Genomic DNA, 24,632 nt, shown 5'->3' on the forward strand with positions numbered 1-24,632 from the left:
AAGTATCATCAATTTCTCTTTTATAGAAAGGGAAAACTGAAGTTCAGAGATGTTAAAAAATTTCCCCTGCTTCATCAGACATTAAGTGGGAGAACAAGTCTGTGTGACTCCAAAGACAGGGTTCTTAACCAGTGAATGGTCCTGGCTCTAAAACACATGGGTTTTCTTCCCCATTCTTGTTTTTAATTTTAATTCCTAAAAAACATGGGTTTTATTTATTTATTTAAAAATAGTTTATTTATTTATTTGACATACAGAGATCACCAGTAGGCAGAGAAGCAGGCAGAGAGTGAGAGGAAAGCAGGCTCCCCGCTGAGCAGAGAGTCGGATGCGGGGCTCGATCCCAGGACCCTGAGATCATGACCCAAGCCAAAGGCAGAGGCTTTAACCCACTGAGCAACCAGGGTGCTCCAAAACATGGGTTTTAATATCAGAGGAGTCTAAGCTCAAATCCAAGCTCCTTTCAAAGTCATGAGCTGACTGTAACATTGGGCAAGTCACCTAACCTCTCTGAGCTGTTGGATGGTTTTAAGGATTAAGTGAAGCGATCTGCTTAATTACAGTGCCTCGCTAGTAGTACACATAGTAGATACTAAATAAATACTGGCTTGTGTTATCATAACTAGTAGCAAGTCGGTAGGAGAGCTAACTCGAGAAGCCAGACCCTCTGATTCCTTGGCAACCTGGCAGGTGAGCTGTAGGGCTCGTGGCCAGATACTGGTTCTTGACAGACAGACAGTGCATTGTACCTCTGCCACCCGTTTGTTATCTAACTGCCTGGAAGAGGCCAGATCTGTAGCCTGGACCTGTTACCCACACTTCTCAACCAGCCCAGGGCTGAGGACATCACACAAGGCATTTGTGTGACAGCAACGTATTAAAAAACAGTCTGTCTGGGAGTCAAGAGAAGTGGGTCCCAGCCCAGTGTGATCACTAACCTGACCTCTTCCACTCTCCTTGGGGTCTCAGTTTGCTCACCTGTAGATCAAGGGCTCTACAGATGGTGACTGCCAAGGTTTGCATGTTCTGGAACTTATAAGGTACGACCTCAGTGTAATTAGTTTATAGTCCCAAGAGAAGACTCTCTTCTTTAAAGCTCCTTGCATTATCAACTCTCAATTACCACCTGTTAACTGGAAGGATGTTTCAAAAGAGAAGTAGCCAAGAGTCTGGATAACCTGCAGCCTTGCTTTTATACTCTCTACTCTCTCGAGGTCCACAGTCTAGCGAACCAAAGCGAAGAGATTACATTCTACATAGGAACCAGGAAGCAGCAGTCAGACTGCTTGGTTTGAATCCTGGCTCCATCACAGATTAGCCATATAAGGGATTATGTACCCTTCTAAGCCTCAGATTACTCATCTGTAAAATCAGGGTAATAACAGTACCTAATCCAAAGTTTAAATAGAGTAATCCATATAAAAATTTTAACACGGTGCCTATTCAAAGATATTAGTATAGGAGAGTAAGATCACAAGCAAAAGAGGTGAGGCTGTATAAGACACACCATCCAGTTCTGACCTCTGTGGTCCAGGTTCATGTTTTTTGTTTGTCTGTTTGTTTTCAGGTTCGTGTTTCACTAGCAGCCATACCTTCTTCTTGTGGAGCTCAGCCTGCATGTCTGAGTTCTGCTGCTGGAGGCCGACGCAGCTGTCCTTCAGCTCCTGGTTTTCTTTGCGGAGCTCCTTATTGTGCTGCTCAATTTCTTCCACTTCACCCTACGAAAGAGCATCCCATGAATTCATATTTGACCCTTTATAGCTTGATAAAATATTCAAGTCCCTCTAGTGGAACATTCCCATGGGCTGGGATGCTGAGGGTCTGGTGGATTCCCACTCAACGGCGACATCTGTGTCCCCTGAATGGGAGCACCTGCTCAGTATGTAGGATAGGGGATAATGGAGGCACGTCCATATAAATGCAACATTGAGCCTGTCATTACCAAGAAAGAAAGACAAACAAAATTAAGACCATAAAGAGTTTAAAGGTGGAATAACAGAAGAATGTAGATTCTTCTTGTAAAACACTTACTACTGTTTGTCTCTCCTAATGGACTTAGCTCCTAGAGGCCAAGACAGCCAAGTGATTTAATTGATTCTTCACTGCCTACCACAGTGCTGGACGGAAAGAGGGTGTCCTGTGAAATAACTGAGTAAGTAAATGGATCTAATACTCAGAGTAGGACAGGCTCTGTGTCGGAATGGAGAGATGGGGTGTCTGGGTGGCTCAGTCGGTTAAGCATCTGTCTTCAGACGGGGTCAAGATCTCAATCCCACATCGGGCTCTCTCCTCAGTGGGGAGTCTGCTTTTCCCCCTCCCTCATCCCCCACTTGTGTGCTCTCTGTTGAATAAATAAAATCTTAAGAAAAAAAATAAAGACAGAACTGAACGATACAAAGCATATTTGGTGCGTCCCTCCCCAAAGGAGCTTATAATTTACTGTGGTGGTAATATGCGCAGATGACCAAAATTAAGCAACTGGCAAAGTTAAGGAAATAACTGAATGCCAACTGAGTTACAGCAGCTTTTGAGAAAGGAGGAACCACTTATTGTTGTGATTCTTTTCAACGTTCCTAAGTTATTCCTGAGTAGGTTTGAGTGGGTACTGTATGCATTTCTCCCCATAGTATCTGTTAAGACATTTAATAAAGGCTTTATTGATCCCAATTCCACCCTATCCTGAAATTACTACTCTTACTGGCAGGAAGGATGGGGGTGAGATGTTTACAGACCTGAGTGGTAACAACCAGGATGTCCTCCTCATTTTCTGGACGGAACTGGAAAGGGATGCTTGCTCCCCGGACCACACCATCCTGATCCACATAGCAGAACTGGTAATACTCATCATCCTTGGGCAGGTAATAAGCTGGAAATACAACATGATTTTTAAACCAAAATAAGGTCTGTTAAGAAAACTAAAAATCTGCCAGTCTTTTATCTGCCCCAGAAAGCTTCAGCTCAAGGGAATTAGTCTTAGGGGCTGTCTTCAAACACCTTTGATCCAGGATTTTTCTCACCTTTGAACTGGACTTCCTGTTGTTTGGCTGATTCACTGTTTAGGTGAACGGGCAAAGTGACCCACATGAAGGTGTAATACTCACGGGTTGTCTTCCACCCCACCTGCAATGACAGAAGGCTCTCACTCAGCATCTGACAGTGCTCTGGGGAAAACCCTTATTTGTGCGAGGTCTCCTTAAAAAGCACTTACTTTTCATTTGTTTATGTTGAAAATACAACAGAATGAGTCCCTTATGATACAACTAGGAATTGGCACACATGTGCACACGTGTATGCGTGCGCGTGCGCGCGCACACACACACACACACACACCCCATTCAGAATACCTGGCTCAGAAGGAAATGAAAACTGACACGACACCCAGGACGAAGGTTCCAAAAATCCTGTCACCACTTCAGACAAGAGAACAGTGAGTGACTGGGGAACACAGTGAAGACAGTTCTGGGCTTGTGACTGATCCCACTACCTTCTCCAACAGTGTTCTTAGAACTTCTTAATCAGAAAGCCCTTCTGACCCGCTGTCTCTGTGGGTCAGTCCTCTCCTGTGTCCCGGCCAGTCTTGTCACCCACACTGACCTGGTTATACTCATGCATTTTTAAAAATGCTGGTTTTGAATCATGTGCATGCAGGAGTGGAGGGGCAAAAGGGTTTTTAGATTATGAGGTAGGTCCCAGATAACAGTCCAGTCTATAGAATTTTCGTCAGTATTTTTTTTTCTTTCTTTTTTTTTTTTTAAAAGATTTTATTTATTTATTTGAGAGAGAGAGACAGTGAAAGAGATCATGAGAGGGGAGAAAGTCAGAGGGAGAAGCAGACTCTCCAAGGAGCAGGGAGCCCGATGCAGGACTCGATCCCAGGACTCTGGGATCATGACCTGAGCTGAAGGCAGTCGCTTAACCAACTGAGCCACCCAGGCGCCCCACGTCAGTATTTTTCTTAATGTGAGCTTAATGAAGGCTTTTTGGTGGCAGATACTGACAACAATCTGGTGGTCACAGAGGCCTCTTCTAGGTCTTGAATGCAGTAAGTCACGATATAAGGATACTATAAAATATGCCTCAGAGCAGAAAGCTGGCTAAGTGGAAAATACTCTCAGTAAATGTGAAGAGGGGTAAAAGATGGCTCAAGCCATATCTGGAAGATAAGGGCACACCAGAGACTAGAAAGGGAACCATTGTGTCTTCGAGGGGAGAGCACTCAGCAAATGAGAAGCAAAATTGCATTTATTGCCATATTTTGACCCTGCCTGAGCTCAGTGGGAGGAACAAGAACTAAAAATAAATTCCATTTTTATATATGAAGGAATCAGTGCAGGGTTGAAAAGGCTACACTGAAAGCGCCTGAGAACATACCGGGGCATGTTTTAGTGTCTCATTAATACACACCCCATTGCTGTAAGCAGCTCACAGCCGCCGCGGCCTGTGGTGGTACAGGAAGCGGGAATTTTATGGAGTCTTCATTCACATCCTGGAGTTTCTTAATGCACTGTGACCAAAATATCATATGGGAAGGCCCAAGAATTACTGCAGTGTTGGAACAGGGAAACAGCTTCTGGGCACCTGCAACTTCTGCCCTCGGCCCTTCCACCTGCGTGGTCCTGGGCCCGGCAGGCCTGTCGTGGCACAACACGTCCCCTCTTGGAGCCCCTCGAAATATTTAAATGCCCAGGGGAAGGGGAACTGGAGCACAGGACTGTGCACTAAAGGCAGGAAAGGTATCTCCTACTTTAGGCTCTATCGTTGCTGGTAGCTTTTGCTGTATCAAGAAGACGAAGCACAGAGCACATTCAAAACTAGTTCACAAGCGCCTGCCTGGTACCAGGAAGGACCCGCTGAGGAGCTGAGGACTGCTGAGGAGCTAAGGAATATGGTTGAGCCCGGCACTGCAAATGATTCAGTTGATGGAGCACGTGACTTTTTTTTTTTAAATTAGAAAGAAAGAATAAAAATTTTAAGTGCTCTCTACCCCCAATGTGGGGCTTGAACTCACAACCCTGAGATCAAGGATTGTGCAGCTCTGCCGACTGGGCCAGTCAGGCACCCTGAGCGTGCGACTCTTGATCTCGGGGTTGTGAGTTTGAGCCCCATGTGTGGTGTGGACTTTACTTAAAATAAAATTAAGAAGAGGGGCGCCTGGGTGGCTCCACTGGTTGTGTCCAACTGTTGATTTTGGCTCAGGTCGTGGGACTGGGGCCATGCACTGGGCTCTGCACTCAACGTGTGGTCTGCTTGACATTCTCTCCCTCCCTCTGGCCCTTCCTCCCCCTGCTCTCTCTCTCTCTCTCTAAAATAAATAAAACCTTTAAAAAGAGAGAGAGACTGCACTATAAGAACACCAGGTGAGGGGCGCCTGGGTGGCTTAGTTGTTGAGTGTCTGCCTTCGGCTCAGGTCAAAGTCCCAGGATCCCAGGATCCAGCCCAACCCGCCTCCGGCTCCCTGCTCAGCAGGAAGCCTGATTCTCCCTCTCCCACTCCCCCTGCTTCTGCTTCCTCTCTTACTGTGTCTCTGTCAAATAAATAAATAAAATCTTAAAAAAAAAAAAAAAAAAGCTCACACAGGTGAGCTTTCCAAGGGAGATATGGAAGATAACACTTTAAATCAGTTCTTAATTTTCTAATTTACCAGCTGTTCAGATGAATTCAGAAGAGAAAAAAAAGCCAAGGTTTAGGAAACAAACTCATTTACTACTTACTCACTGGGAAAGTCACCACCTTGAGTATATCCATTTTGTTCATCTGTGCACGAGGGAACACCCCCAGTCTGAGGATGCTGCTGGACCATGAGGCTCAGTGAGCACACACACACGCGCACGCGCACGCGCACGCGCACACACACACACAGACACACAGAGAAAACCTCATCAAAGACAAAGTGCATCATATGTTCTTAAAAATTTGTGTTCTAAGATAAAAATTTGTGTTACTAAGTTCTCTTAACACTTTCTTTCAGGCTTCTAGGTAGTTGCTCAGGTCAATAGCTTTACGGATAATGAACACAAGGGGCCACTTTTTGTATTAATGGTTTTCTTTACGGAATCACTGCGCTGTCTCTGAAATGCACAAAGCACTCCAAATACAGAGGCATTTTTCAAAAATTATTTTTTTTTAAGAATTTATTATTTATTTGACAAAGAGAGAGATCACAAGTAGGCAGAGAGGCAGGCAGAGAAGAGAGGCGGAAGCAGGCTCCCCGCTGAGCAGAGAGCCCGATGCAGGGCTGGATCTCAGGACCCTGGGATCATGACCTGAGCCAGCAGAAGTCTGATCCACTGAGCCCCCAAGGCGCCCCTTAAAAATTATTTTAAACATTTGTTTCTATTTAATTTAATTTATTTATTTACTAAACAAATCTTTTACTTACTATTTTAGTGGGGAGGGTGCACTATTCCTGGAGGTACTGCAATGCCAGGCCAACGTGTGGAGTGGATAGAGCAAGCTCCAACTCCCTACTCCAAAAATCCATTTAATATATTGTCCTCAGATAGAGGACGTATCAGATATTAAACTGATAAGAACAGATACTACACTTGATCTTAGCCAAAAGGCTGAGAAGCAATTTTTTTTAAAGATTTTATTTATTTATTTGAAAGAAAGAGATCACAAGTAGGCAGAGAGGCAGGCAGAGGAAGAGGAAGGGAAGCAGGCTCCCTGCTGAGCAGAGAGCCCGATGTAGGGCTCGATCCCAGGACCCTGAGATCACAACCTGAGCCAAAGGAAGAGGCTTTAACCCACTGAGCCACCCAGGCGCCCCTAAACATTTGTTTTTAAAAAGCGTAAGATTTTCATCTGGTTTATGGTCAAGTCCTCACTGGAAATTGCTAAGTCCCTGGAAAGTACAACCAGTCTAGACAAAACAGAAATATAATTGTTGAGGGGGGGTTAAGATTACATTTCAAAGGCAAACAAGCAATTTTCAAATTGTCCTCTTTCTTAATTATCTCTATCTGCACTGTCCAGAATGATAGCCACTAGCCACATGAGGCCATTTAAATTTAAATTAATTAAATTTTAGTTAATTCACTAGGCACATTTTAAGTGCTCAACAGCCACAAATGGCTAGAGGCCATTGTACTGGACAGTGAAGGACAGCTCCGTTGCAGAAAGTTCTCCTGGACAGTTTTGCTACATGTGGAGAAGAAATAAAAACAAGAATCATCTTCCAAAATAGGAAACAGTCCAGTGTGTCAGGACATCCTTTAGTCTAAGGAGTCCATATCCTGAGTCTCAGGAGGTGTCCCTGATACTCGCCAGTGGGTCTCTGATTGTCTGCTCTCCTTGCCTCTATATGCCAGCTTCCCCGGTTCCATTAGTTAGCTTAGAATTCCAAACAATTATGGAAAAGTAACTCTATGAGGGATGGAACGAGCATGAGCTCCTCCACAGCGCAGTCAAGAATGATGTCTGGTTTCAGGATGAACAACAAGGCAAACAATCACATGACATACGGAGATGTCAAAACAAAGGTCACTGATGTTGGACCTCAGCAGTGTAAATTACTTAAATTTGACCTTTATCTCCTGTCTCTAGATATAATAGGAAGATCTGTCATTATGGGTGGGTGTGTGTGTGTGTGTGTGTTATGTGAGAGATGGAGAGAGACATAGATGGGGGAGAAAGAAAGGGAGGCAGAGAATAAGCTGACTATACTAAAACAAAGTACCATTTCTGTACTTGAACTGGCAGGGTGTTAGGCACTAGGAGAGGTCCCTGAGGGACCTCAGAAAATTTCTATCCATGGCAATCTTTACAAAGAAACAAGTCATACTTGTTCAGGAACAAACTTCTTAGATGCAGGATGTCAAACCCAGTAACTTCTTAACCTCCTTTTTAGATATGTAATACTCATATTTTTTTTAAAAGATTTTATTTATTTATTTGACAGAGAGAGATCACAGTAGGCAGAAAGGCAGGCAGAGAGAGGGGAAGGGAAGCAGGCCCCCTGCTGAGCAGAGAGCCGGATGCAGGACTCGATCCCAGGACCCTGAGATCATGACCTGAGCCGAAGGCAGCGGCTTAACCCACTGAGCCACCCAGGCACCCTGCAGTACTCATATTAAAACAAGTTAAACATTCTTCTAAGTAAGAAAGCAATGTTTAAGGTCACAGAAATTACATAAGGGGCCACTCATCCTAGTCAATTCATAGATGAGTATTTCAAAATAGGATAATTTTAAAACATTTACATTTGGTCTTTAAATTAAAATTAAAGTTAAATTAAAACTTGAGTCCCATAGCACATGTTGGTGTGTGAAGGTGGAAGTAGGGAAGTAACAGGGAATTTAGTTTAGGATTTTAAAATTGGCCCAGGGATGCCTGGGTGGCTCAGTGGGTTAAGCGTCTGCCTTTGGCTTAGGTCATGATCCTGGAGTCCTGGGATCGAGCCCCAAGTTGGACTCCCTGGTCAGCGGAGGCCTGCTTCTCCCTCCCCCTCTGCTGCTCCCCTTGTTTGTGTACTCTCTCTGTCAAATAAATAAATAAAATCTTTAAAAAAAATTTTTTTAAATGGCCATACCAGAAAAAAAGGCGGGGTGGGGAGCACCTGGGTGGCTCAGTCAATTAAGCATCTGACTTTGGCTAAGGTCATGATCTCAGTGAGGACCTGGGATCGAGCCCTGTGTCGGGCTCCTTGATCAACAGGGACTTTTGCTTGTCCCTGTGCAACACCCAAAACTCTCATTCTCTCTCTCAAATAAATAGATTAAAAAAAAAAAAAAAAGGCTAGACAGAAGATGCAAAATGCTTGTAACACACAGACAGTCACACAGTCAGGAATGAAGAGTCACCTCTAGTTCCCAGTCACTTGGTACTAAATTAACCACTTACTCGAAAGATGCCAATCCAATCCTTTCGGCGGGGAATGAAATGCTGGGTGAGCGTATAATAGCATGTGACATCCCCTCCAGGGACATAGAACTTCTCCACGCTATTAAAGATGACCTGAGAGAAATGACAATGATCCAGCAAGACAGCTGATGTGGGGGGATCTTCTACTGTCTCTTCCATGGTGGGTGTCCTGTTATGAGATACGGGATAAAATAAGGCTTAGAGTTGTCTGCAATGTTGGGAGATTTCTGGGCTCTCACCCAGGGAACATTCCATTCGAGGCGAGTCAGGAAAAGCAAAAGCCTGACAGGGATTGAGACCATACAACTTGCTTTCTGTTTCACTTTGAGTCAGTTTGCATTCATAGCTTCCTATGCTACAAGAACTTTCTAAGAATGTCTTTGATCTCCACCACAGGCCCCACCACCCTCTCATACCTCACATACCCTCTGCTCATGGCTGTTTGTGGCACTTCTTCTAATGCCTTAAATAAGCAAGGCAGCCTAGGAGCTGGGAACAGTAAGACCTAGAGTCTTGATTTTTTATCTCATCAAGTCCTGTGACTTCTGAGTATCAGTTGCTCTACATTTCGGCTTCTACCTTCAGTTCCATACATCCTGTAACTATCGAGTCCTTGCACATACATATTAAGGCACTCTGCTAGGAGCTGGGCATGGGTGCAGGAAGAAAGGGAGGGTTGAGAGATTATCTCATATGCACAGGCATATCAGACAAGCACGGGCTCTGAAACCAGAATGGTGAGGTTCAAATTCAAGCCTCACTACCTATAAACGCATGAGCTTGAGCAACTCACGTCATCAGCTGGGCTCTTTGCCTGCTGCCTCATCTATAAGACAGGGCTATGAACACCTATGTCATTTGGTTTTTCATGAACATTAACTGAAATAATGTAAAGTCGGCAGGCCTTTAAATCACTACCTGCCATAGAATCACACAAAGCAGAAACACATAGAATGACAGAATAACGTACGAGCAGAGTCTGCAAGAAGAAAGGGCTTGCCAGATGTGATTTTCTTAACATTGTGGGGTGTTTTGTTTTGTTTTCTGGCATAGTCTTCGCCCTGGAAGGGTCCAATATGGCCATTGGATGAGAAAATGAGTGACCAGCAAACGAATGGAATCAATGCAAAGTGTTCTGGGGTTCAAAAGAGGGAGATGCAAACTGGCTAGGAAAATGAAGGAGAACTTTAAGGGGTGAGAAGAGTCCTGGATAAAGCCCTCAAGGAAGATGAGCCTTAGGATTTGGGGGTGAGGAAATTCCAGGTGAGTGAAATGGCATGCATAAAAGCAATGAGAGAGAGAGAGATGCTGCCCATGTTTGGAGCACAGCAGGCAAGTCGGATTCCTATTTGTAACACTGGGGATAAAACCTGTATTTCACCTTTGCAGGTCATAGTACAGATAGAATGTGATCAAGGATGGCAAAATATCAGGGAGGTAAAAACAATATAGAAAAGAAATAAAGTCTTTTGAATTGCTGAGATCTGACACTTCCTGCCTCTCAAAGTCACGTGTTCCATTTTCTTTTCTTTTTTTTTTTTTTTTTAAAGATTTTTATTTATTTGACAGAGAGATCGCAAGTAGGCAGAGAGGCAGGCAGAGAGAGAAGGGGAAGCAGGCTCCCTGCCAAGCAGAGAGCCCAATGCGGGGCTCGATCCCAGGACCCTGGGATCATGACCTGAGCCGAAGGCAGAGGCTTTAACCCACTGAGCCACCCAGGCGCCCCAGGTGTTCCATTTTCTAAATGCTCCCTGAGTCTAACATTTAGTGAGTCCAGGATCCTCAACCCAGGATTTCATGGGGAAATGGAAACAGTATCGTGGCTGTTATACAGAGGCTGAAGGAGAGCTGCATACAGGGGACTATCACGTGATCCCTTACAAATTCAGCTGCTGGAACATGTTGGGAGATTGTATACAACTCAATTTTTAAAAAAATAAGTACAACCAAAAAACACAGCCCTTTTAGTCCTGCCTGACCCTACTTATTTCTTGCTTTTATTTCGAACTCTAAGCAACCAGGCCTCCTCTTCCAACTCCCCTAGTAGTCAATTTTCTCATAGAGAAGGCAAGGGGATTTTTGGTGGCACTGAACTATCTGTTCTTGGGACTGAGCTAAGGAACCAAGAAATGTATTAGCTTTCTGGTTTGTGACAATTTTGCCATATCCTTAACCTCAAACCTCAGATCACTTTGTCCGAGGAAGGGGGTGGTCACATTCCAGTCGAGGTCAGAACTAGTTCCTCATATAAGCAGCTGCTTGTGTGATCTGTTGGATGCTAAGGGAGGGTAGGCAGAGTTCTCAGCTTGCAGACCCCTCACTTTCCTAGGAGTCTCAAGTCTTACTGAGGTCAGCATAGCCCTCTGTCCTCAGCACAGAGCAGTTTTCATCTGAGCTCGTAAAATGACTTAATCTGTTGTCTGTGGATCATAAAGAACACTCAGGTAAGAGTGGCTTCGGGTCCTGTCTCTTAATTAACCTAAGTGCCCAACTCTCACTTCTTTTGCTTCCTAACAGGATCACCCCTGGACACATGACATAATGCCTAGCCCACAGTAATTGCTGATTAACTATTCACAGAATAAGTGAAATGCATGGGATTCATCAAAAAGTGAAAGGAAGGGGCTTTGTAGGTAAACAATGGTGGGAATGACCATGGGGCTAATTCTTTTTTAAGCCCTGCTCTTCATTTGTGGGATACCCTTGGAAAAGCTACTGTTTCTCAGCTTTCTCTTCTCTAAAATAGAGTGAAGAGATGATAATCTCCAAGTGCTATGTCAATTCTTGGTATGGCTGGTTCAGCTGGCATAGCTGGTTCGAGTGGCACAGTGCCAAAAAAACAAAAGGCACAGATTTGATTTCCTTAAGGACCCATAAAATTCACACTCCATTACCCACCTTCTACACACTCAAACTCTGGCAAGCTGTTTTGCAAATGGATGTTACTCTCAAAGGCAAGACCAGCCAAGGGTATGAAGGCTCCGTATACCCTCTTTCCTACTAGAAAAACAATCAATCTATAAGCTCATGAACAGAACACCGAAGAAAGGACACGCATGTGTGCACACGCACACACGCACACTCACACACACAGAGGCACAAAAGAGCTCATTTTCTGAGGCCTGAGTGTAGGTATAGCCAGTGGAAACTAGCTCTTTTCATTCATCTGAACACCTAATCATCTATCTGGAAAAGTCCACAGTCTTGGTTCCTTATTAGAAATGTAATATTCCGGGGCACCTGGGTGGCTCAGTGGGTTAAACCTCTGCCTTCGGCTCAGGTTGTGATCTCGGGGTCCTCGGGTCGAGGCACTCTGCTCAGTGGGGACCTGCTTCCCCCCCCCATCAAATAAATAAATAAAATCTTTAAAAATTAAAAAAAAATTTTTTTAAAGATTTTATTTATTTATTTGACAGAGAGAGATCACAAGTAGGCAGAGAGGCAGGCAGAGAGAGAGAGAGGAGGAAGCAGGCTCCCCGCTGAGCAGAGAGCCCGATGTGGGACTCGATCCCAGGACCCTGAGATCATGACCTGAGCCGAAGGCAGCGGCTTAACCCACTGAGCCACCCAGGCACCCTAAAAAAAATTTTTTTAATTTATTTATTTGACAGAAAGAGATCACAAGTAGGCAGAGAGGTGGTCAGAGGGTCGGGGGGGGGGGGAGCAGGCTTCCTGCTGAGCAGAGAGCCCGATGTGGGGCTCGATGCCAGGACCCTGGGATCATGACCTAAGCTGAAGGCAGAGGATTAACCCACTGAGCCACTCAGGTGCCCGCAAAAAATTTTTTTTAAAGTAAAATTCCATGAAGTTTCCCATTTCAGAGATCTCATCACCTTCCTGGGATGACTCAGAGGGCACCTAGTGGCTCTCTAGGTATTTGGAATTCAATTGTTTTTGAAATAGGAAACTCTCTTCTACTGAGACTGGTGGGGAAGGGGTTGAGGAGTTGGGAGTGGAGAGCAGCCATGGCTTTGCTTCTCTGCTTCTTACCAAAGCTGAAAATAGAAAAGGCCACAGGGTGAAAGGCCACAAGCATAACCAAGCTAATCTGAATGAGGAGTTAGCTCATTTAACTTTTCCTGGAAGGAAGGGATCTACTACTAATTTTTAAGGTCAGTGACCCTTAAAACCCTTTCCTCCCTCCCAGTATCAGATTCTTTGGGGGAAATAGGTTCTGACAATGGCTGGGGAAATCACCTTGCTGTCAAAACAGTCCAGAAAGGACCATTTGTGGAGGGGACAGAGAGGATATGGAAGAAAAAGCAGAATGACTTAAGCATCAACTTCCCCTTCTTCTTCTTTTTTTTTTTAATTATTTTTTTAAAGATTTCATTTATTTGGCGGAGATCACAAGTAGGCACAGAGGCAGGGAGAGAGAGAGAGAGAGAGAGAGAGGGAGGTGTGTGTAGAGGGGTGGGGAGGGAAGCAGGCCCCCTGCTAAGCAGAGAGCCTGATGCAGGACTTCATCCCAGGACCCTAAGATTATGACCTGAACCGAAGGCAGAGGCTTAACCCTCTGAGTCATCCAGGTGCCCCTCAACTTCCCCTTCTTTAACTGCTCCTTCCACTATAGAACCTGTCTGCCAACCATTTCTAGTTCTGACCATATCCATGGAGGGAAATGAAAAGAAGTAGGAAAAGAGCAAAAGTTAAATTTAGAAGCCTGGAGAGCTATGGAGTCATAAAAAAGCAGGGGGATGAATTAGGCCCCCTAGAAATCATGGGATGGTATTCAACCTAATTCCCTCCTCTTACTCTCATGCCCAAGACTAGCCACATGAGTGAGCAGGGAAAACAAACGGGGATGTCCAAAAGCAAGCCACTGAGTAGGGGAAAATAATGCAGAGAGTCTATGGACTGTCAGAAGCACTTTACTCGGACTCTGATTTTTTTTTTTCCGCTCCGTTTCCAAACGGATTAGGGTCCTCAGAGGATGTATGCAATAACAGGCAACATGTTTTAAAATGAGTCCCCTGAACCGGCTTCTGGCTTCTATGAAAACCTGACACATTTTCATCTAATGAGCTTTTCAAGCCTAATATACTAGTCCCAGGACTGTTCCATGAGGGCAGACATTCTCTCACATTCTCCTGAAGAAAAGGAACAGCTAATTCAGCCTCTGCTCTGAGCCAATCTGTAAAATACACTAATATACTTTTTAGCAGAAAATTTTTAAAAATATTATAAACCTTCCTGGTTCAGGTTCTAACAATGCAAATATGCAACCAAGTCAATTCACCAATTTTCCTAAAGTTTTTCCCCTTTGTGTGAACCACGAAGAGGAAATAATCTTATTAAAAAATAAGTGATTCTGGGGTGCCTGGGTGGCTCAGTGGGTTCAGCCTCTGCCTTTGGCTCAGGTCATGATCTCAGGGTCCTGGGATTGAGTCCTGCATCAGGCTCTCTGCTCAGCAGGGAGCCTGCTCCCCACGCCCCCCACCTCTCTCTCTCTCTTTCTCTCTCTGCCTGCCTCTGTAGCTACTTGTGATCTCTGTCAAATAAATAAGTAAAATCTTTAAAAAAAAAAAAACAACTTAAGTTCTACCGTAGAGTATACTCAACATTTTTACCTTAGCCTTTTATGCCTGTGGGCACATGTTTTAGAGAAATCAAAGACTATCAGTAGTTTATCTGGATTAGTTCACAGAAGGAAACCGATTGTTCCCACAGCCAAGAAAGAAATGCAAATAAATTCATCTGGGAACAGTAAAAACAAAAGATAAGCAAAAAAATCCAAACCGCATTTCATCTAATTCCTTCATCCTGCTGATGTAACTTTCTAAACTAGTAGCCATTAGCAAAACGGATGAACTGATTTGAATCTCACTCCTCCCGGCCCTGGAAGAGATGCTTGCTCAAAACCACCCTCAGAGAACCTGGACAGTAGCTCCTAAGGCCCTGAGCAAAAGCAAAGACCCACCGTCCCTTGTCTTTAAATTCTTGAGCTACTTGTTTTGTTTTGTTTTTTAAGATTTTATTTATTTATTTGACAGAGAGAGAGATCACAAGTAGGCAGAGAGGCAGGCAGAGAGAGAGGGTGGTGCAGGCTCCCCACTGAGCAGAGCACCCTACATGGGGCTTGATCCCAGGACCTTGAGATCATGACCTGAGCCAAAGGCAGAGGCTTAACCCACTGAGCCACCCAGGCGCCCCTTGAGCTACTTGTTCTAAACCCAAATTTCCAAGTTTGTTTTAGTTCTTTACCTAGTATCTTTCAGAGTCCTTAGAGAATGTGTATTCCTCCAGGAGGCCTGTAATACTCCTCACTAACAACTGTTGGGATTGGTTGCCCCCGCTTGTTTGACATCCCACGCCAGCAGTACCAGCAGGAGGAGAGAAGGAAAGAAAAACAGTCATGGGATATGAGATGTGGGCAACCAGAAGAAACTGTGTGAAAGCCTCAATGCTGTGTTCTAATCCTCTCTTTAACTTAACTGAGATGGTACACTTTTTCCTTGAAAAGGGGTGACAGGGCTAACCGCTGAAGTCACATGGGCAGTGACGGGTTTGAAGAGCCTTGGAAAGGGAAACCAGGCTAGGAGCCAAGGGACCTGGGTTCCTGTCTTAGGTCTGCCACTAACTAACTAGCTTTGACGTCTTGGCTAAGTCGCACAACCTCCTTTTAGGCCTCAGTATCCTCATCAGTAAAACGCACGGATCAGGCTAGAAAACCTCCAAGAAATTTTCCAGCTACAATGATGATCCTACGTGAAAGAAAAAGAAAGTGAAAGAGGTTGTTTTAACAGTCTTTCCTTTCATCTAAGGAAATAAGGAACCACGGCATTCTATCAACAAAGCACAAAGTATTTAAAGAGCCCTACAGGTACTATCTGACTTGAAAGATGATACCTGTTAGGGCTATGTAACTCTCACCACCTTTCTTGGGGTCCTTTCCACTCCACAGCTGTCATACCTGCTAAAAGGTAGAGTTTCAGGTAGAGGCCCTTTGGAAATATTTGTGAAAGTGAGGCACCTGGATACTCCCTAATCATGTACTCTACATATAATCTACAAAGACACTGAAAGTCCTCGGTTTTTGATGGTTTTTGCAACCAGGGAAGTAAGTTATAATACACAGCATCTGTATTATTCTACTCAGCACCAGCAATGACCACTTGTTGGCTTGCTTCGGGAGCGAAGAATCCAAGTGATAGAAAAAAGTTAACATGCCCCGAAGGCGCTGAAATCTTAATGGGGGAACGTTAGCCCCCAAACTGGGCTCATGGTAGCGGTGGGGAGGGCTTCCGGAGATCAGCGGTAAAGAAGCAGGTCATTACTCTCCAGTTGCTCTTTGTTCTGCCTAGAATATCTCCGATTAGAGAAGGCCTCCTCTGAAGGAAAGGGACCCTAGCGATCAGGGAATAGACAGGGAAACTGAGGCCCAAAGAGACGGGAACTTGCCTAGCGTGTAACTCGGCCTCGTAGCAAACAGCGATGTTGATGCCTTCAAGGACAGGGATTAAGTAACTACTGAGACCTCGGGCCGCGGGGGGAGGGAGGCGTTGACGCCGTGACGTCAGGACCCCCGACCCCCGTCAGAGGGGTCCTTTCTGCTCAAGGAGCCTGCCACTCGGCCATAAGCACTGAAATTCTGCCCTCCTCCGGAGAAAACTGGCCCTCGACCCTCCAAGGCCGCGAAAGGGGCTCCAGGGGCCCCATGACGCCACACACACACACTGTTACCCTGTAAGGATGAAAGGAAGTGAAAACCGAAACCAGCCGCACCGCTGCCTGCCCAAGGTCCTTTCTGAAGAGTGGAAATCTGAATTTGGAGAACCCGAAGGCCCAACTGCCCCTAATTGCCCTCCTTCACTCCAGGGACTCACCGGGGGTAGCAGCCGGCGTCGGCGCAGCAGCAACAGGGCAGAGCAAGGCACAGGGGCGGGGCTAAAAGCCCAGGGGAGAGCCGATCCCATCTGGCCCCGCCCACTACGTCACAACGGCTACCAAGCCCCGCCCCTGCAGCGGCGCTTGCTGGGACTTGTAGTGCTCAGGTGACTGGGCCCCACGGGTGCTTCGCTGCACTATGTGGTTTTCGTTCATCCGGAAGAGTTCCCCAAGGAGCCTATTTCTTCCCCTAGAATGAGCCGTTTACTTACCTTGAAAAAAAAAAAAAGAAGTTTATTTCTTTCAGTCCTGAACAAGAAAGGGCCATCTGGAGGTCATCTTCATTGTTCTCCTGCCTCTACATAGCACTTCACTAAGAGCCCTACATGAGATCCTCTTTGGCATTTAGTCATACTTCACCTGCTCCTAAAGGAGACCCAGCAATCTCCCTGGATGCCCCTGTTTCTGTGTTTCATCTTTCCCTTCCTAAAAAGAAATTATTTTTTAGCATTAACTCTGCCAAGGTAGTGTTCTTAAATACAATAAGAATAAAGTCATTAGAGCGAATGCCTTATCCTTGATAAGTGATCAATCCCTGGCCTGTCTTCAACAAGTATCCTGTTAAGTCGGTTCAGCAGGAATCCCCCTCCCCCACCCTTGATGTCTTTTCTTAGTAATTTTCCACCCACTTGTCCTTATTGTATTTGGAGTTGAGCGCAATCTTTATCTATTGTAATGTTCCTATGGCAATACTCCTAGATAAAGCCTCTCTTAGTGGTTTAACAAGTGTCAGAGTAATTACTTCTTTAACACCGCAATTGCTATCTATGGGTGGTTAGAAGTGCCTCTTCTCCAAGGTGTAGTATCCATCTAATTCTGGAAAGAAACTTTCCATGCCGTCTAACTGGGGAATTTATGCCCCTGAAGACACTTTACATTTCAGGCAGAAGAATAAGCATTCCTTACATTGCCTTAGCACAAAATCGGTGGCATTCAATTGAGAAGAATGGATGGCGGAAAATAGTAAGCCAGCAAACTTTTACTGGGGGTTCTGTTGAAAGTTCAAATCACCTTCTGTGTCACCAAAATTATGCTCTTCCATTTTAAACTCTGTCTACAGGGATAAGTGTCCTCAGTATCCTGGATATATCTCCTTTAATTTTACTTACTAGCTTTTAAAAAAGCCCTTATTATTGACATCTCCTACATCCACACACCTTACCATCCATATTAATACAACTATTTCATGGAACTTTTTTGCCTGGATGTTAAAAATGCAAATGAATCCACTGTGCATTTTAGAAGTCGCCTAGAAGAACCACCAGTTTAAAAAAAAAAAAATTATTTCTGGGTGCCTGGGTGGCTTAGTTGTTAAGCGTCTGCCTTCGGCTCAGGTCATGATCTCAGGGTCCTGGGATTGACCCCATGTTGGGCTTCCTCCCCCGCTGAAAGCCTGCTTCTCCCTCTCCTACTCTCCCTGCTTGTGTTCCCTCTCTCGCTGTGTCTCTCTGTCAAATCTTTAAAAAAAAAAAAAAAAAAAGTTGACAAATAGCAAAAAAGAGGGAACACAAACACGGGGGAGATGGAAAGGGAGAAGCAGATGTGAGACTTGATCCCAGGACCCTGGGATCATGACCTGAACTGAAGGCAGACGCTTAACTGACTGAGTCACCTTGGCATCCCAGAGCCACCAATTTTTCAATAGAAAGCATCACATGATGATAGCTCTATACTTTTAAGACTCTTAGAACCCCTGGCCTCAAAATCCTTGTTTGGCTGTGCCCACCAATCCCAAGCTGTTATATCATGACTCTTATCCTATCCTACTCAACTTTTGCCTCTACCCTCACATTGAAAGATCCACCCCTTCCCCAAACCAAACTTCAAAGTCTCAATAAATACCACTGTTTTGTCCTTCTGCCCCAAGCTGGTACTATAACTTTGCCAAGATGGTGTATTCTCACTAAGGTAAGAATAATCTTAGGTTTGTCTTTTTAAGAAAGATTTATTTTTTCGCCAAAGACAAGGGAAGCAAGGGCAAATATGAACTACTAGGACTTCATCAAGATCGAAACCTTTTGCACAGCAAAGGAAACAGTCAACAAAACCAAAATACAACTGACATAATGGGAGAAGATATTTGCAAGTGACATATCAGATAAAGGGCTAGTATCCAAAATCTATAAAGAAATTATCAAACTCAACACCCAAAGAACAAATAATCCAATCAAGAAATAGGCAGAGAACATGAACAGACATTTCTGCAAAGAAGACATCCAGATGGCCAATAGACAAATGAAAAAGTGCTCCACATCACTCGGCATCAGGGAAATACAAATCAAAACCACAATGAGATACCACCTCACACCAGTCAGAATGGCTAAAATTACAAGTCAGAAACAACTGATGCTGGCGAGGATGTGGAGAAAGGGGAACCCTCCTACACTGTTGGTGGGAATGCAAGCTGGTGCAGCCTCTCTGGAGAACAGTATGGAGGTTCTTGAAAAAGTTGAAAATAGAACTACCTTACGACCCAGCAATTGCACTACTGGGTATTTACCCTAGAGATACAAATGTAGTGATCAAAGAGGCAAGTGTCCTCAAATGTTTATAGCAGCAATGTCCACAATGGCCAAACTATGGAAAGAGCCGAGATGTCCATCAACAGATGAATGGATAAAGAAGATGTGATATATATATATATATATATATATATATATATATATATATATATATATCAGCCATCAAAAGAAATGAAATCTTGCCATTTGCAACGATGTGGATGGAACTAGAGGGTATTACGCTGAGCAAAATAAGTCAGTCAGAGAAAGACAATTATTATATGATCTCCCTGATATAAGATTTTATTTATTTGAGAGAGACAGTGAGAGAGAGCATGAGCCAGGAGAAGGTCAGAGGGAAAAGCAGACCCCCCGTGGAGCTGGGAGCCCAATGCAGGACTCGATCCTGGGACGCTGGGATAATGACCTGAGCTGAAGGCAGTTGCTTAACCAACTGAGCCAGCCAGGTCCCCCATAAGAAATTCTTAATTTCACAAAACAAACTGAGGGTTGCTGGGGGTTGGGGGATAGGGAGAGGGTAGTTGGGTTATGGACGTTGGGGAAGATATGTGCTATGGTGAATGCTGTGAAGTGTGTAAGTCTGACAATTCACAGACCTGTACCCCTGAGGATAATAATACCTTATATGTTAATTAACAACAACAAAAAAGATTTATTTTTTCAAGGAGGGGAGGGGCAGAGGGAGAGAGAGAATCCTGAAGGAGACTCCCCGCTGAGCGTGGAGCCCAACAGAGGGCTGGATCCCAGGACCCTCAGATCATGACCTGAGCTGAAATCAAGAGTCAGGTGCTCAGCCAACTGAGCCACCCAGGCGTCCCTCAGTTTTGTCTTATCAGAAGGTTGTTTTGGTGATACTTTGGGAAGCTAAATTTGATAGCATAGAATAAAAAAATTAATTAGTCTGATTTCTTTCTTTTTTTTTTTTTTTAAGATTTTTTTTTTTTCTTCCTGTAACAGAGAGAGAGAGAGATCACAAGTAGGCAGAAAGGCAGGCAGAGAGAGGAGGAAGCAGACTTCCTGCCGAGCAGAGAGCCCGATGCGGGGCTCAATCCCAGGACCCTGAGATCATGACCTGAGCCAAAGGCAGAGGATTAACCCACTGAGCCACCCAGGCGCCCCAATCTGATTTATTTCTGATAGGAGTGTCAAGGGAGAGCTACAAGTACAACTGGATAGTGAAGAAATGGGAATTGATACTCATACCTACAGGGAAAATCCTCCATTTCTATCTTCAAGTGTTAGGAATGGAGACAAACAAAGACTGGGGCTGGGAGTAGTTATTCTGTGCCTGAAACAGTGGGTTTTCTCATTTACTCCTTATAAGGGAAGCCCTTTTATTATCCCCATTTCACAGATGAGACCATTGAGGCTTGGAGATGTACAGTTACTTGCACAGGCTCACCTGGCTAGTGTTATCAGAAGGTTCTGTACCAAGCATTCTGATTCAAGCAACTTTGGTCCTAATCGTGACACTCACTAGACTCTTTGTACCAGAGTTCAGTAATCCATAAGGGAAGACCAGGGCATAAATGAGTATGATACCACATGATAGTGGCTTTAGAAGAGGGATTACACAGTTTTAAGGTAGCATGGCATTAATTTTAAAGTTTCAAAAAAAAGGTGTTAGAGAAAAAATTATTCTGAAGCCTATTAAAACAGTAAGGAAAATTTTATTTGGGATGATTGCAGTAAGAACATTACAAAAGGGGAGAGAGACTGTGCTTAGTTCCCCAAAAAACGAGGATGAGTGGGGATTTACAGCTGTCAGGGAGGATGAGGGAGTCAATGGACGGAAAATTACAAGAGGAGACTTCAAGAATGGGGGATTCTGAGACACCTGGGTGGCTCAGTTGGTTAAGCATCTGCTTTCAGCTCAGGTCATGATCCCAGGGTCCTGGGACTGAGTCCTGGCATCGGGCTCCTTGCTTGGCAGGGAGCCTGCTTCTTCCTCTGCCTGCTGCTCCCTCTGCTTGTGCTCTCTATCCCTCCCTCTGACAAATAAATAAAATCTTTTTTTTTTCCTCCAGAACGCTTTTTTTTTTTTTTTAAGATTTTATTTATTTATTTGAGAGAGAGAGAGAGTGTGAGAGGGGAGAGGTCAAAGAGAGAACAGACTCCCCGATGAGCAGGGAGCCCGATGTGGGACTTGATCCTGGGACTCCAGGATCATGACCTGAGCTGAAGGCAGTTGCTTAACCAACTGAGCCACCCAGGCACCCCAAATAAATAAAATCTTAAAAAAAAAAAAAAAAAGAATGGGAGATTCTTCCTGAACTGGTTTAATAGGATTCTTGCTGAAGGCAGACTAAGGATTGATCAAATTTCAAGAATAAGGATTCTTGGGGCGCCGGGGTATCTCAGTGGTTAAGCATCTGCCTTCAGCTCAGGTTGTGATCCTGGGGTCCTGGGATGGAGCCCCACATCCAGCTCCCTGCTGCTTGGGAAGCCTGCTTCTCCCTCTCCCACTCTCCCTGCTTGTGTTCCTTCTCTCGTTGTGTCTCTCTGTCAAGTAAATAAATAAAATGATAAATAAGGATTCTCTCTAAGCTGATTTTTGCTGAAATTGGACTTGAAAAAGGATTTCAACTACCTCCATTTTGACCTCAGTCTGTACTTTCTAATTAAGTTCTTTCCCACCTATCTCTTAACTCAGGCAAAAGACCCTGCAGGCAAAGCATCCCACTGTGGGAACTGAAACTACCCCACCCCTCTCCAAGCTACAAGGACCGCCCAGAGCCCGCAGGACCCAACATAACTAACCCCCAAGACAATAATCGACCTGACCTTTACTGCCCACCTGTTTGTACCACCAACCTTTCTCTCACATTTTCCCTATCTAAACCTCTATTTTCAGGACTTCGGTGACAGTCCTTGAGACTGTCCACTGACTTCCTCATGTTGGCCTCCCTGAAATAAAATTTCTTGTTTCTCCATGACTTGTCTCTCTGCCTTTGGATTTTGTCAGTGGTGAGTGGAAGCATCAGGTCTGTTTGGGGGTCCCAGAACCCAGTGCCCTTGCACCCCAGGACCCCAGCTGCAGACTTGGCAAAGACAGACACAGAAGCCCAAGGTTGAGACCTCATCCAGAAGAGGGCTCAGAGGAGCCTAAGTGACTAAAGTTTGGTCAAAGAGAGAGTCTTTATCAAAGGAGACATTTGATTTACTTGAATAACAAGCTTGGCCACAGAAAAAAGGGATGGGAACAAAATTTGACATGGAGGGAATAGTCATCTACAGCAGTGTTGTCCAGTAGAATTCTCTGCGGTGACAGAAATGCTCCTTACCTACACTATCTGATCTGGTAACCACTAACCACATGTGGCTACCGAGTGCTTGAAATGCGGCTATTGCAACTGGGAACTGGGTTTTTTATGGAGTTTAGATTTATTTTACGGGAGAAAATCAGATTTAATAGGATATGTATGTATGTATGGGGAAGCCAAACAGACGTGGAAATTCTCTATTCAACTGAAATTCATTCATGTACTTGTTTATTTATTTTCAAAGATTTTATTCATTTTTTAAAGATTTTTATTTATTTATTTGACAGAGAGAGATCACAAGTAGACAGAGAGGCAGGCAGAGAGAAAGAGAGGAAGGGAAGCAGGCTCCCGGCCGAGCAGAGAGCCCGACACAGGACTCGATCCCAGGACCCCGAGATCATGACCTGAGCCGAAGGCAGCGGCTTAACCCACTGACAGAAAGAGAGACACAGCGAGAGAGGGAACACAAGCAGAGAGAGTGGGAGAGGGAGAAGCAGGCTTCTACCAGAGCAGGGAGCCAGAGGCAGGGCTCAATCCCAAGTCCCTGGGATCATGACCTGAGCTGAAGGCAGACACTTAACGATTGAGCCACCTAGGTGCCCCAGAAATTTATTTTTTAAAAAGATTTTATTTATTTATTTGAGAGAGAAGGTGTGCACGAGCAGGGAGAGGGACAGAAGAGGGAGGGGGGAGAGAATCCCAAGCAGAGTTCTGCCTGTTCTCGAGCCCTACTCGGAGCTCAATCTCATGACGCCGCTGAGATCATAACCTGAGCCCCATTCAAGAGTCCGACACTTAACCGACTGAGCCACCCAGATGCTCCTGAAACTGCAGTTTAAACAGACATACATGCTCACTGTCCTTGCTGGTGCGTATCTGGAGCATCTGGGTGACAGGGGAGTGGACTATGGGGAGAAGAGGCAGGCAGCCTACAAGGTGTCCACGCAGCAGTAGTAGCTGCTTACTTTCACCTCTGCCCTCAGCTCCAGCCCTGCCCGGCTCTACCCAGTGGCAATGACTCTGGCCTTTGGACTCTCAACTCCATGAAAAAAGAGGGTGAGGGAGGAATGTTATCACGGAAGCTTGCTGTCTCTGTAACCCACCTAGAACTCTGTAACTGGATGCCTTACAGAGTACAGAGAGTTTCTATGCCTGGATTTGAGAAAGAGAAGGAAGGACTGAACAATCATTGGAAAGAAGGAGACTACTAACTAGGTTAGGATGCTGTTGGGTTTTCTCCATGTGCAGGTCAAGTATGGTGTTTTATAACCTGGAGAAACAGGAGCTGGTATGCCTCACCTTAATCCTGTGTCTAGAATGTGTGGGCAAACCAAGTCACTTGTTACACACTTCAGGGAATGTTAATATTTAAAGGTGCTTTGCAGGGCACCTGAGCGGCTCAGTGGGTTAAGTCTCTGCCTTCAGCTTAGGTCATGATCTCAGGGTCCTGGGATCGAACCCTGAACCCACACTCCCTCCCCATCCTCTGCTCAGCAGGAAGCCAGCTTCCCCTTTCTCTCTGCCTGCCTCTCTGCCTACTTGTGATCTCTCTCTGTGACAAATAAATAAATACGATCTTAAAAAAAAGAAAAAAAGGTGTTTTGCACGGGTCCCTGTAAGAACTTGGGAGGGCTATCTGTTTTAAAACACAATGTTAAATAAACTAAAAGGGAGAGAGAGAGAGATTTCTTAATCCCACCCATACTTTCAAAACTGCTGTCTGTAGAGAAAAACCTCTCTGTTGGACCCCCTCCCTTGGTTAGCTGATTTGAATTGATTCTATAAGAATTATTTTACAACTCTGTAAACTGTAGGTAACTGATAGGTAAGGAATTCCTGTCTGGTCTGACAGAGGTTTGACTGTTTTCCCTCCTTCCCGTAGGGGGGTGGGGGGAGGCAGTTTTTGCATCCACTTACAATTTCTTTCAATATTCCTTTTGCCAGGCAAATTGTGCTGCTTTTTTTTGAACCAGCGGAACTGTTGGTTCCCTCACTGACTGAGTTACATAAAATCTTTAACACGTGCACATTTTTTAAATTAAAGATTTTATGTATTTGAGAGAGAGAGATAGCAAGAGTGGGGGGAGGGGCAGAGGGA

The 24,632-nt window shown here is 44.7% G+C and overlaps 1 protein-coding gene and 1 non-coding gene across 3 annotated transcripts in view; both read right to left on the bottom strand.

Moving 5' to 3' along the window:
* Positions 1 to 24,632, bottom strand: part of CALCOCO2 (calcium binding and coiled-coil domain 2) — a 39,286-nt gene that overhangs the window by 11,408 nt on the left and 3,246 nt on the right. Inside the window, exons 1-5 of one of the 2 annotated variants that reach the window (XM_032320401.1) lie at positions 16,689 to 16,792; positions 8,842 to 9,031; positions 3,018 to 3,120; positions 2,733 to 2,866; positions 1,593 to 1,718 (exon numbers count right to left, since the gene is read on the bottom strand). In XM_032320401.1, the coding sequence (XP_032176292.1) occupies positions 1,593 to 1,718; positions 2,733 to 2,866; positions 3,018 to 3,120; positions 8,842 to 9,021 (543 nt within the window). In that variant the 5' untranslated portion in view covers positions 9,022 to 9,031; positions 16,689 to 16,792. Of the gene's footprint in view, positions 1 to 1,592; positions 1,719 to 2,732; positions 2,867 to 3,017; positions 3,121 to 8,841; positions 9,032 to 16,688; positions 16,793 to 24,632 lie in introns of those variants that run through there. The other variant, XM_032320402.1, reaches the window with a different exon arrangement.
* Positions 6,391 to 6,575, bottom strand: LOC116578643. Its single transcript, XR_004281008.1, has one exon. It is a non-coding gene; the product is annotated as a U2 spliceosomal RNA (small nuclear RNA).

The sequence above is a fragment of the Mustela erminea genome, chromosome 18 (genome assembly GCF_009829155.1).
Source record: "Mustela erminea isolate mMusErm1 chromosome 18, mMusErm1.Pri, whole genome shotgun sequence".
Classification (NCBI taxonomy): Eukaryota; Metazoa; Chordata; class Mammalia; order Carnivora; family Mustelidae; genus Mustela; species Mustela erminea.